We start from the raw sequence: 13654 nt of genomic DNA, 5'->3' as shown, positions 1-13654 counted from the left end.
TAAGCCTTTCCCCTCTTAGGAACCCACACAGAAAGAGCAGTGATTATACTGCATGAGCATAGTACAGACCAGTGCTTCAGTTGGTAGGAAAGTTCCAGAAATTAAAGTTCATCTGTTGGGATGAATGAGCATTTTCAATCTGATCATAGAAATACAAGCTTGGTTGGCAATAAAAGGTGGGCATGCACAGAATCAAAACTCTGCCATGTATACATTCTTAACCCTTTTGATTTTATTGTACAATCTAGTTGTCACTAACAACTTTAAGAATTCATTCAATTGAAGGGGCAAATTGATTTTTGAGTGTGTATGGTGCTTAAGATGAAACTCCGGTTTTGTGAACGTTAGCTGTGGACCACTGAGTGACCCCTCAGTCCACAAATGTTTATTTTAAGAACCCCCAACCACACATATGCCCCCCCCCAGTGCACTGCACTATCCTGACAGCAGCTACCTATTTTACAGCTACTTCAATGATTTACCCGGGGAAAGCGTTTATGAAATTCCTGAGAATGAATTAAGTTTTCAGCAAAGCCTTAAACTTTTAACAGATTCCTCATAAGAAAAAATCTTAAAGTTCTACTATTAGACCAATTTTTACTATACAATATTTCACATAAATCATGTTTTACATTTTTTCTAATTACATACAGCAAAAATCTCAAATCAATACAAGGGTGACAAAGAAAAAGATGCATTATGTTTAGCAGATGCAAATGAAAACACAGAAAGAGCAGTAAAACTTCAAATAAATCACATCCCCTCTATCAGTGAACAGCCGATAAGGGCATTATAGGGAAAATCATTTCTGAATGATTTCTGTGGACAAGTTGTGCTTTTTTATTAATTGTGCACTTAAAAAAATGACCACTAAAGAATGATTTAACTTATTTGTTGTCCAGATACTTGAGAAAAATTATTATACCATTAATGTGGTTACCAAGCACCTAATTTTGGAAAGGCTTCATAATGTTTTCTTTTTCATCCCTCAGCAAAGACATCACCCCCCCAATTAAAGCTTATTACTGATAAATCAATGTCAATGAAGATGGTAATATATGCGGTGCTGAGGCGTGTGTCACAGCCCGTTGTAGTGTGGACCCCATCTTTTATTGATGTGGTCAAAGGTGTGCGAAACCCACTGCTGCTCGAGCACTCGGTAGCGCTCCTCACAGATGTAGAGAGGTTTGCCTCGCCTGCAACACAAACAAAGGACACCAGCATTAAAGGTCATACACTCCAGCCTGGTCTCCACACACATTTCTTCTTTAAGACACCTCGGCAAAGACAGCTATGATTTTATTTTATGTGGTCTGTATTTTGGATAGGAAAACTATCTCAAAGCCAGAAATAACTATTTAAATTAATGATTGTCAGACTTTGTAATATTTGAACAGTTATAATTGCAAAACCAGGTATGGCACACTGGTTTCAACACTGGCGCTTCAGGACAACACCTGACACACCCAAGCAGGGCTAACCTAAGGTCCCGGTCCTCTTCTCCATGAGCATCCAAATAGACGGAACCCCAGAGGCAGAAGCGGTGGCCTCGGATGATGATAATCACTGATGCATTGATTAAAAGGAAAATTCCGGTTCCGGCACCACAATTCTGAGAATGCTTTAAAAAATAAAAAAAAAATGTAACAATGCACTTTAAGTCAAATGGCCTTTATAGAAAAATCAAGAACATCTTAATTAATAGTTAATAATATAAAACTATTTAATTTTACAGAAAGAGTTCATCTATTTAAACCCATAACCCCAGCCCCAACAGCTCGTTAACACGTTAGGAAGAATCTCGAGGAGCGCTGTGTGGGAAGCAGCTTGAGCTCGCCTAGCTCAGAGGCTAGCACTCTTGGGGCATCAGAGAAGGCTGTTTCCCAGTGCCTTGAAAAGTGGGCAAGAGGAAGGGAACTGCAATTGTACTTAGGAAAGGTTTGGTGTCTTAAATACAGACAGCCTGCGTTCTACCTCTGAACGGACTACTGAACTCACAGACGGGAGGAAGATGAAATGCGGTTTCACTGGACCCCATCATCCCCAAGGCTGGCCTTCCCACCCACCATGTGCTTACCAGCACACATTCACAGTAACTCTGCTGCTTGCAGCACAGGCCTTTCAGGCACACAAACGTGCCACACACCAGGCACACAGCTGGGTCTTTGGGAACCTTGGTGCAGACACTGCAGGTTTTTCTGTGGTAGTACTGAAAAATGGTGTTGTAATTCTCAGGCAACTGTAACAGGTGTGGTAATTTCCATCTGGACTCTTGGATAAGCAAAGCCTAAAACATTCAAAAAATATAGTCATCAGTCCCATGTATATAGGATTCTAAAATTACACATTCAATTTTAAAAGGATTTTATTTTAGGAAGGAAAATCCGCCTTCAAGAATGTGATTTATTTATTAAAAATCTTTCTTTTCCCATTTTACAAACAATAAAAATGGTCCTTTAACAATTATTATTCTTTATTTCCATATAGATTTCAATTGTAAAAGATGTAAGATTTTATAGTAAGTAACCTAAAACATGTTATTTTTAAGAGAAAAAAAGTATTAGTATTTCTGAACATGCATGAAAATATATCTGTAAACATGCAAAAGTGTTCATTAAAATAGTTAAACATTTTCTGACACCAGGTCTTAACCTGTCACACATAAACAATTCTTAAGCTTTTCTTTATCAGAAGTCAGAACTGTAAGTCATTATTCCTATTTTAATGCTTTACATGAATTCTCCTCCTAGCACAGGCAACGTTCATATACTTTAGGCTGTCAAGGTTATTTGTATCTGTAAGTGCTAGCTAATAACTCTTTGAATAAACTTCCTATTTATGTAGGAAAAAAAACTCTCAGTGTTAAAGCTTCCTGCAGGGCAAACTTTATTTACGATTTGCAGTTGTAAAAAGGTACTGGTAATATTTTTTCTAGATGTTACTACATTCACAGTTCAGTTCCATATGTTTATTAGGTGACTAATTTCTATAACACACTTACAGAAATTGAGAAGTTCAAAGAAAAAAAAGATCTTAATGTATCATTAAGATTCATTAAAGAGCTGGGCAGTGGTGGTGTAGGCCTTTAATCCCAGTCCTTGGGAGGCAGAGGAAGGTGGATCTCAATGAGTTCCAGGACAGCCTGGTCTACATAGAGAAACCCTGTTTCAAAAAAGCAAGCAAAGATACATTAAAGAAACAAATGTGATAACAGAAGCTGAGTTGAGCGGCACTTGGGGATTCAGAGCTCATCACACTTGAGGCCCTGGGTTGAATCTTGTCCATAAACACAGCAATGATGAGACGCAGCACTAGAGATGGAGGGGGTTAGGACTATAGAGAGGGACCAGCAGATTCAACAGAAGGATAGTAGGGCTGCCTGAGACAGAAGTGGCCCCAATGGGCCAATTTAAAGGCATTTTAAAGTCTGCACCACACTCAAACTCTTTTGTGCCAAATCTGAGCAAGGTAGCAGATGAGTGGTTATAATAACAATGGAAACACAAGCAAAACCATAAAGGCCCTTGACCACCAAGTGGGGCAGTCTTCCTAGATATGCAGACAGCACCTCCATGAACAGAAGCAGGAACGTGCTCCATGACAACGAGAAGATGCTGAGCATTCGCATCTAAGAAAGTCATATACATGGACTCTTGCACTAGTTACTTTCCGACTTTTACTATCAGAAGAAGAGTCTAGGGTCTCTTCACATCTAAATAATTTCTGGTGTCTTATCACCTTACTTTATCTACAAAGGACAACAGAACTGCCCTGTGGAATAATATTTTCATGTATCACTCCATTCTCAGTAACAGTAATTCCTTTATTTTAAAAAAAGGCTGTATGTACAGAAACCATGGCGAAAGCAGCGCCCCCTGCTGCCTCCTTCTCCACTCTCAAGTCACTGCTCAATGTCTTCTTCACAAACCCCTTTGACCAACCCAGCTGGAAGCATAAACCCACACTTAGAAGTTAGACATGATCTTTTAGCTTTCAGTCCAAATACTTTTAAACATGAGACAACAGTTTTACAACTAAAAACATAATTTATTAACTTTAATTTTTTTATCTTTCAACACTACTGTGACAGTTGCTTAAATGATTTTTAATCAAAATCTACTGGCTTAAGCTAAAAGTAACAACTAATACACCTTTGTAACTGACATATTTCTGCTTTTTTACTACTTATGAGTCAATGATTTTTTCAACTTTATCAGTTTAAACCTGCTACCACAGACGCCCTGAAATGTGAACATTCCCATTAGTCTCTAAGCTGTGAGCACATTGCCACCACAGCAAGTGGTTTACTCTTTCTACATACCTTTCCTTGTTCTGCATGCCTCTCCGTAAACGACCTTATCTCAGAACACCACTGAGTTATGATGTCAAATGCTGCAACTGGCCAGTCCAGACATGAAGCACTGATGAACGGGTGATCTGTTTGGTAAAAAGTTGGTAGAAGTCCCAGACAGCTGGCAAGAACTGAAAATTCTTCTTCTTCCTTTTAAATAGGAAACAGAAAAATCTCAAGATATTTTAACTGTCATCTTCACCAAGAACTTTGGGACAGTAGGAAACTTTCTCAACTGAAAATAAGTGAAGGAAGCAGAAATATCAAAGAGGAGATAAGGTTTCTCTTTATATTTTAATTCAAGGATCCTTCAAATATTTTTTCCTTAAAATTTAATTCCTAAACATCTTGACATCTGCTTCTTTGATAGAGGTGTCACGTATCTGATGAATAGTTTAGAGAAGTTAGCAACTTTATAAAAGCTCTTTAGAAAACAAAAGAGCTATTTGGGGTTTGAAAAGCATATACATTGAGCTGGGTACAGTGGGTACACTGCAATCCAACACTCGGAGGCAGAAAGCAGGAAAGTTCACAGTTGAAGAAAGAGAGTTTGAAGGCAGCTTGGACTATAAACAATGAGACTCTGCCTCAAAAACCGAGGGCTGGGCTGGAGCTGAGTGGTAGAGTGCTTGCAAGGCTCTGCATATGGTCACAGCCGAAGGAATAGGGCTGTGAGGGGTCTGGTTACCAATGTAGATAAAGAACAACAAAAATCATAGAATTCTTAATACACATAAAACAAAGTTTGTTTTTTGTTTTTGTTGTTTTTTAATGTGTGTGCGCGCGTGCGTTGTATATATGGTGTATTTTTTTAATCCATAGAATATTGTATATATGGTGTGTGTTTTTTTTAATCCATAGAATGATCTGTCAGATCTGAAGCTCTGTTCACTAATAAAATTAGAGAAATGAGAATGAATAACTTATATATTCTTTAGGTTTGCTTGTTTTTCTTCCTTTTTTGAAACAGGCTCACACTACATCACGTTGGCTAGCCTCGATTCTCCAAACCAGATTGACTTCAAAAGTTTTATTTTCTTTCTGAGACAATGTCTCGAGCATCCCAGGCTCATCTCATATTCCCTAAGTAGTTAAGACCTTAAACTTCTGGTCTTCTTGCCTCTAACTCCTAAGTACTGGGATTAAACGCCATGTCCAGTGCCAGGGACTGAACACAGGCTCTGTGCATGCTAAGCACGAACTCTCCAACTGAGGCACAACACCAGCCTTCTTAAGCTTACTTTTAAAGATGTCTGTTAGTCTTCTAAGCACAAACAGAGATTCTCCAGACCCTCTTTATTTACTGAAGACTGTGTTGGAGGCTAACAAATCCCCTCTCTCTTATATGCTGGGTCAATTCCTATTCCTCCCAAAGCTTATCTTCCCAGAGATGGAACTAAGGACACTTCAAAGCACCCAGCTTCACTGGGTAAACAAACCGACCCTTCCATACCTTGCAGATGCTTCAATCCTGCATATATGTTTTTACTAATAACATTAAAAGTAACTTTGCCTCCCGACATGACTAGGTCCACCTGTGCTTGGCACAAAGTGAACTTTTATAACTGAGCTAATTTTATGTATTTAGTATATCATTCCAAACTCTACCACAAAGAAACTAAGCTGAAAAAAATCATACTGATATGCAGGCTGAAACTATAGAGCTTCCATTTTAACTACACAAAGAAATGACTTTTAAAAATCTGCTTTACTGAAGTATAACTTGCATGCCATGAAATACACTCATTCTAGGTGTGGTTTGGTGAATTTCATATGCACCCACTATAGTATAAATCTTGAACAGTTCCATCACTTCTAACAGTCCTTCCTGTCCCTATACAGTTCATCCTAGCCTGTATTCTTGGCAACCAAGCAACCACTGATATGCTTTCTACCATCACAGCTTTGGCTTTAAATTTTTTCATATAAAGACAGGGACTCACTATGTAGTCCTGGCTGGCCCCGAACTCGCTATGTAGAGCAAGCTTGTCTTGAACTCACAAAGATCTGCATGCCTATGCTTCCCAAGTACTAGGGTTAAAGGAGTGAGCCATTACATCTAGCTCAGGCTGGCCTAGAATGCATGATCCTCTTGTGTGGTAATATTGTGTTCCCCAAAATATTGTGCACCCTAATAAACTTATCTGGGGTCAGAGAACAGATCAGCCACTAGATAGACACAGAGGCCAGAAAATGGTGGCATACATGCCTTTAATCCTAGCATTCCAGAGGCAGAGATCCGTCTGGATCTCTGTGAGTTCAAAGCCACACTGGAAACAGCTAGGCATGGTAACAAGAGCCTTTAATCCCAGGAAGTGATGGCAGGAAGCAGAAAGGTATATAAGGCATGAGGACCAGGAACTAGAGCCTGGTTAAGCTTTTAGGCTTTTGAGCAGCAGTTCAGCTGAGACTCATTTGGATGAGGATTCAGAGGCTTCCAATCTGAGGAAACAGGATCAGCTGAGGAACTGGCGAGGTGAGGTGGCTGTGGCTTGTTCTGCTTCTCTGATCTTCCAGCATTCACCCCAATACCTGGCTTCAGGTTTGATTTTATGAATAAGAACTGTTAAGATTCGTGTTACAGTCTTGCCTTTACCTTTTGGCATATCCTACCAGTACATGTCACGACAACCAGCTATTCCTTTTCATTGCTCAGTCCACTATATAGACATACTAAATTTCATGAGTGTATTACTAGATGACTGAACTATTTTTTCACTATCATGGATCAGGTTGTCTTAAGTATGCTTTTAAGTCTTCATGCAACTAACTATATGCCTTCATTTATTTTGGTGGACATCTAGGAACAGAACAGGTGAGCTGCAAAGCAAGCATATGCCTAATTCTTAAGAGAAACTAAGACATCTTTTCCAAACTGGATGTACCATTCTACATCCCTACCAGCAGTGAATGACAACCTGGCTAACCCCAATCCTCGGCAGTACTTGACTATCACTTGGGGTGTTAACTTGGTGCCATCCCTTGCCTTAGCTTGTGCTTCTTGAAGGAGTAATGCATCGAACACTTTCCTTCGACTTCTTGGTCATTCATAGATAATCTTTTCACAAAATGTTTAATATTTTTGCTCAGTTTTCTATTGATTTTTTAACTTTATTACTGAGTTTCAAGATTTTTGATGTATGCTGGATACAAGTGCTTCATCATATAGAGTTTTAAAACTCTGAGATATAGCCTGTAACTCCAACAATGGCCATGGCATGCTCAGAAGGGCAGCAGCAGCACCACTGGCACTCTAACTCTATGACAGCTTACATCCCCTGTTGTAATGAAATTCCTTCCTAATTTCATTTGTATTTATACTCATTTATCTCTATCTTGAGACTGGGTCTTTCTAGGTAGCCCTGACTGGCCTGGAACTCTTTATGTAGAACAGACTGACCAAGAATTCAGAGATTTACCTGCCCCCTGCCTCCCGAGAGCTAAGAATAAAGGCATGCAATGCACTGCCACACCTGGCTTAAGTTCATTTTTAGATTAATTATTCCTAAAGCATAGAAATAAAATGAATTTTAGTACACTTTTCTTATATCCTGAAACTTTGTTAAACTTATTCATTAGCTCTAGTAATTTTTAAAAATTACTTCTTGGGCTGGAGATATGGCTCAGCAGTCAAGAGCACTGGCTTTCATTTCTTACTCTTTCATACACCTAATTCAGCCTGTTTCTTTCTCTCTTGGTCTACCTATGCATCTGGTGCTCTAGAATAGGTAGCTACACAAGTGCCACACCAGTTCCAGAGCTTCTGCCTCAGGCACCTTCCAAGTTATGAGAGGACGCCCCGCTCATAAAACCAGATGGAAGCAGAAGCACTGAGCCGTGAGCACAGAAACGGGCCGGCTCCTAGCCTGGAAGTGTGCAGGGAGAACTGCTAAGGGAGATGCTAACTTTCCTTGGGCAATCTTCATGCTTAAAAATGATGCTGTTTATAAAATGAAGCTTTCTATAAAGTTGAGATTTTTTTAAAGCCAAAAATCTAAAAAGAAGAAGAAGAAGAAGAAGAAGAAGAAGAAGAAGAAGAAGAAGAAGAAGAAGAAGAAGAAGAAGAAGAAGAAGAAGAAGAAGAAGAAGGAAAGAAAGAAGGAAACAAAGGAAATGCCTCATGGTTGAATGTTTTATATATGATCAACATCTCCTTAACTCTAAGGAGATGATACTGGTAACAAATACATAGTTTCCCTTGGAGCACTTGATAAAAACCAAACTATCATATTCAACTTCTTAGGACAGAAGGAACAAAACAGTTATCTATGTCTGATATAATTCAGGCTTCAAGGGCCACAAATAGAGTGACTTGTAATTTCCTCATCCCACTCTTGAGCTGGCAGCCCGGCTCAGGTCAGGACCGAGTCAGTGCCCATGCTCTGGGTTTACTCACCTTTCGGTTTCCTGCCCTCTTTCTCCCTTGCCTGTTCTTTTGACCCACAGCTCTGTGAACTAGGTTAAACCAGCAGTAACCCCGGCATCCAATTTTTAACACAATTGGCTATAAAGCATTTATAAAGCAAACATTTCATTGCCATAAAAACGTAAATCTTGCCACAGCGTCTAACAGTCTCTCTTCTGAACAATGTAACCTTTAAAAGAGTATTAAAAATATCAGCAGAGCGGACACTATTCTTATTCAAGTATTAGGCCTAAATTTATACTAAATTGATCTAAAACTGCTCAACCATCCAAAATTAGTAATGTTTTCAGAAAAAAAATAAGTGGTTGCTAATAAACACAAAACAGCAATATTAGGGACATCTAGTCTTTGAGCTATACTGACATATGCTCATAGCACAGTTCTGCACATTAAGAGACATCAGTATTCCACTATGCATCAGTGTGATTTAGAAGTTAGCCTACTGTAACAGGGCCCCCTACCCTCTAACCCAAATTATACCTGGCAACTTGGTAGATCTTCCCCGAAGAGGTGGTGCTGAAGAAGGCTGCTGATCCTAAGGAAAGGTAAACAGAAGGCCTGGACATATTTTTCCATGGACTCAGGAGACCAAGCCATAGGACTAACCTAAAGTTAAAAGAGGAAAATGCAAGAATTCATTCTGCAATAGATGCAGCTTTTCAAAAGTTCCTTCTTAGTGGCAACAAAATCTAACCTAACACAGACATACCATTGAGCACTCCTGGGATCCTTCTTCACAATATAACTTCCCTTTAGACAGTTCGCTGATAACAAAGCTCAGCAGCACTTCGTAAGACTTTTCTGCATCACATGTATTCTGGGAAACAAATTAAAATATCAACTTTATATTGGGCACTAAAACAAAAGTTCAGTGGAAATAATCCCCTTTAATGTAGTAAAATTACAATTGTATTTTTTTTCTCAAATGTGTGAATTTCATTTCTCCTAAATCCATGTTAACTACTGTATTCACAAATTTGAGTAAGTGGATAAAATATCCCAAGTATGTCTTTAAAAGACAGAATGTAATGTAATGTTTATATATATAAAATCCAAAAACACTTCCACTCCTGAGAGTTCCTCCTGAAGAGGAGTTCCCTAAACTATGCAACACTGACTTAGAGAGATCCTCCACAAGCAACAAACAACAAATCTGAACTATATAAAAAATGTCTGCAATCTGAAGAGTCAAATAAACGTATATATAAACAGCCTCCTGACAGTGGTACAAATCTTTTCATATGTAATAAAAAAAGAAGGGCCACAATGTCTACAAATTCCCTAAAGAGGTTTTTTTAAAAGTTTAGTGTGAAAATCTAACCGTGATATAATATTTATCCTACAATATGTAAATAACTGCATTAAATAATGACATATAAATGAAGATTAATAACCATTTACATTTTTATAAGAAAGGGAAAAGTTATAAATTAAACTTTTCAATAGCCAGGCATAGTGCTGTACACCTTTAATCTCAGCACTCAGGAGGCAGAGGCAGGCAGATCTCTGTGAGTTCAAGGCCAGCCTGGTCTACAGAATGAGTTCCAGGACAGCCAAGGTTGTTACCCAGAGAAATCCTGTCTCGAAAAACAAACAAAAAAATTTTCAATAATAATTTTATATCAAAGAAATGTATCTCTTACTATATATTAAAGAATAATATAAATATATAAATTATAATAATGTGTAAATCAGAAGAAGTATTTTTCTATGATGTCATTTTCCTTATTAACTATACTTTTAAAATATAAAGAATAACTGAATAAACACCAAGAAATATAAGTTTGTTCTGAACTCTGTTATTTTTTATTAATTAAATTTTAAATTAATTAATTTGCATCCATGCATGCATGCAATACATACTGTCCACTCTCATCTCCCACCTCCCTACATTCAAACTTTCCCTCCAGGGATCAAATTCAGGGGTCAGAGCATGCTAGCAAGCACTCTACCACTGAGCTACACTTCCAGTGCCATCCCGAATATTGATGGCATTCACAGCCTGGAGAACAGAATCTGTTATTGGTGATACTTGGTTCTTTTACCCTCACTGTTTCATCCATGTTATTGCATTCTTTTCACCTAGACTGTGAATTCCAAAATGTCCATAACTATACTTTCTATTTTCCACAAATTCTTCTTCATAAAGAAACTTCCAACAATAGGTGCTGGCTGATGAATGGAATTTTTCTTGATAATTTTGGAGCACTGGACCTTAGAACTTGTCCGAACATGCTTTTTTTTTTAATAACCAAATTTTTATTTAAAGATTTCTTTTATGCTTCCTATTATACCTAGTCATGTATATTATGCCCTAACTATAAACTACAAAACACTCCTGATTTTACAACTGCTAAAACAGTGTGGCCTGACTCATTCTTGCCCAATTAACAGAATGATTAATTATTTCCCAAATATGATCACTATATATTACACATAATTTACACAAATAAATACCTTACCAAATATCAAAACAGTAAAATATTATATTATTAAAATATGATTTAATCAAATTACCTCTTAAATATTTAGGCAGAACTCACTTAATCCAAAAGTTTTATATCTCTCTCTCTTTTCCTCTCTCTGTGAGAGAGAGCATGGATCTGATATTTGTTAATAAAGAGATTTCTAGTATATGAGCCAGCTTGAAAGCTTCCTAAATTTTTTTTTCTTTAATGTCATTCTTTTTTTTTTTTTTAAAGATTTATTTATTATGTATACAGGATATATGACTGCAGGCCAGAAGAGGACACCAGATCTCATTACAGATGGATGTGAGCCACCATGTGGTTGCTGGGAATTGAACTCAGGACCTCTGGAAGAGTAACCAGTGTTCTTAACCTCTGAGCCATCTCTCCAGCCCCGAAAGCTTCCTAAATTTAATATACCCTTTCAAATTAAGTATTTCTAGAATATTACAAAAGAAAAGTTTTAAAGAATAACTTTATATTCAGATCACTGAAGTAAGTTACTGAGTGACAGTAAGTTTTAAGAACATTATCAAATGCATTTAAAGTATTTCGCACTCAGAAAGCTCTACATCACACTAGAAAGTTCACATGATGTAATGCTTGCTGGTTTGCACTGACAATTCTTACTGGAGCAGCACTGGAAATTTGAGAATTTTACACTGTATTTAATTTACATAATTTTCACTCTCCCTCTTCCTCATCTAACTTTTTCCATGTACCCCTACTCGTTCTCAAATTCACAACCTCTTCTTTAATTTCTGGGTTCACTTAGTATTGTGCGTATGTACATGTATTTAGGGCTGACCACTTGAGATTAGATAACCTATGGAGGATATTTTCAACAAACAACAAAAATTATTCAAAGGTCTACATTAAGGAATTCTGCTATAAAGATTCTTTTTCTTGTTTGTTTTGAGAGCACTCCAGGCTGGCCCAGGCTCCTTATATGAACCAGGCTGGCCCATACTGGCTTGAACTTGTAATCCTGCTGCCTCCAATTTCCCCTTGCTAGGAATACTGGCAGGTGCCTTTAATAAATCCTACAGTCCAGCATGTTAAGAAAGCTGAGGCTCAGACAGTTTTCAATTCTTTGTCCTCAAAGGCAGTCTGACATACTACTTCAGTTTGATGGTCAACTGACCAATATCCCAAATTAAAGCACAATGCACTTTATGGTATACGATGTCAAATTTTAGTGCACATTAGTGATTTGGGAGTGAACTAGTAGAAAAGTGAAAGTCACATTCAATATATTTCATGCACTTATAAGTGGATGTAGCTCTTTTGAAACAAGATACAATTTAAACTGGCACATTTTTAAAATAACTTCTCTAGGTTTAAGGCTTACTACAAAATCAAGATAAAACTGTTAAATTTAAGTTGATGGAGGCCAAATTTAGAGACACAGAAAGCCCAACAGTACAGTGTCCTCGCTAGATTTTTGTCAGCTTGACACAAGATAAAGTCATCTGAGAGGAAGGAACCTCAACTGAGAAAATGCCTCCATAAGATCAGGCTGCAGGCAGGCAAGCCTGTAATGCATGTTCTTGATTAGTGATTGATAGGGAGGGTCCAGTCAATTGTGGGTGGAGACAGCCCTGTCCTGGTCCTGGGTTCTAAGAAAAATAAAACATAACAAAGCAGGCTTAGCAACGCCATGAGGAGCAAGCCAGCACGCAGCACCCTTCACGGCCTCCCCACCAGCTCCTGCCTCCTGTTCCCATTGGCTCCCTTCAGTGGACTGTGACTCGGGACACATACACCAAATCAATACTTCTTCTCCAAGTTGCTTTTGGTCATTACATTTTATCATAGCAATAGTAACCCTTTAAGACATGCAATCAAACATTTTCTTTTTTTTTTCTTTCTTTTTTGCCCCATAGGTGTTCCATTTCTACATAAAACAATTTTTAATTGATTTTTGTCTCTCAAACAATCACTCTTGGACTAGGCTGCAGCTAGCTGAGTGGTAGAGCATTCAGGAGGCCTGAAACCCCCAGCACCACAAAAGCAAAACAAAAAAATACACACACACACACACACACACACACACACACACACACACACACACACACGAAATATATACTCTCATGATCTTGCATCCCCAACTACTAAGTGAAATGGAATTCAGGGAAGACAACCTTTCTAAGAGCTCCAGCGTGTTTCCAGGCCGACCGATCTTCCTCACTGCCCTTGACTGAAAGTGCTGCCAGCGCTTGTGTGTACAGCAGGGTGAAGAGGACCTTCACAATGCAGGTGAAGTGCTCTGCAACAGGAAGGCAACACACTGTTGGTTTGCAATGCAGACATTTTGAACCCAAGAAAATTTCACATGTATATACCTTTCCCTGCATGTCTAATTTTTCAGCCTTTGTGTGGTTAATAAAATGAAATTATAATGTGCTG

The 13654-nt window shown here is 38.2% G+C and overlaps 1 protein-coding gene across 6 annotated transcripts in view; it reads right to left on the bottom strand.

The window, feature by feature from the left end:
* Nucleotides 1-210: 210 nt before the first annotated feature.
* Nucleotides 211-13654, bottom strand: part of Ubr3 (ubiquitin protein ligase E3 component n-recognin 3) — a 146857-nt gene continuing 133413 nt past the window's right edge. For 4 of the 6 annotated variants that reach the window (XM_028881970.2, XM_028881969.2, XM_028881971.2 and 1 more), the window contains 7 exons: nt 13390-13514; nt 9487-9594; nt 9258-9383; nt 4322-4501; nt 2078-2287; nt 1482-1621; nt 211-1196 (listed from right to left, as the gene is read on the bottom strand). In XM_028881970.2, the coding sequence (XP_028737803.1) occupies nt 1079-1196; nt 1482-1621; nt 2078-2287; nt 4322-4501; nt 9258-9383; nt 9487-9594; nt 13390-13514 (1007 nt within the window). In that variant the 3' untranslated portion in view covers nt 211-1078. The remainder of the gene's footprint in view (nt 1197-1481; nt 1622-2077; nt 2288-4321; nt 4502-9257; nt 9384-9486; nt 9595-13389; nt 13515-13654) is intronic. The other 2 variants (XM_028881972.2, XM_028881973.2) reach the window with 1 other exon arrangement.

The sequence above is a fragment of the Peromyscus leucopus genome, chromosome 4, assembly GCF_004664715.2.
Source record: "Peromyscus leucopus breed LL Stock chromosome 4, UCI_PerLeu_2.1, whole genome shotgun sequence".
Taxonomy (NCBI): domain Eukaryota; kingdom Metazoa; phylum Chordata; class Mammalia; order Rodentia; family Cricetidae; genus Peromyscus; species Peromyscus leucopus.
Note: the sequence above shows the minus strand (reverse complement) of the source record. Positions and strands in the feature narration are given on the sequence as shown.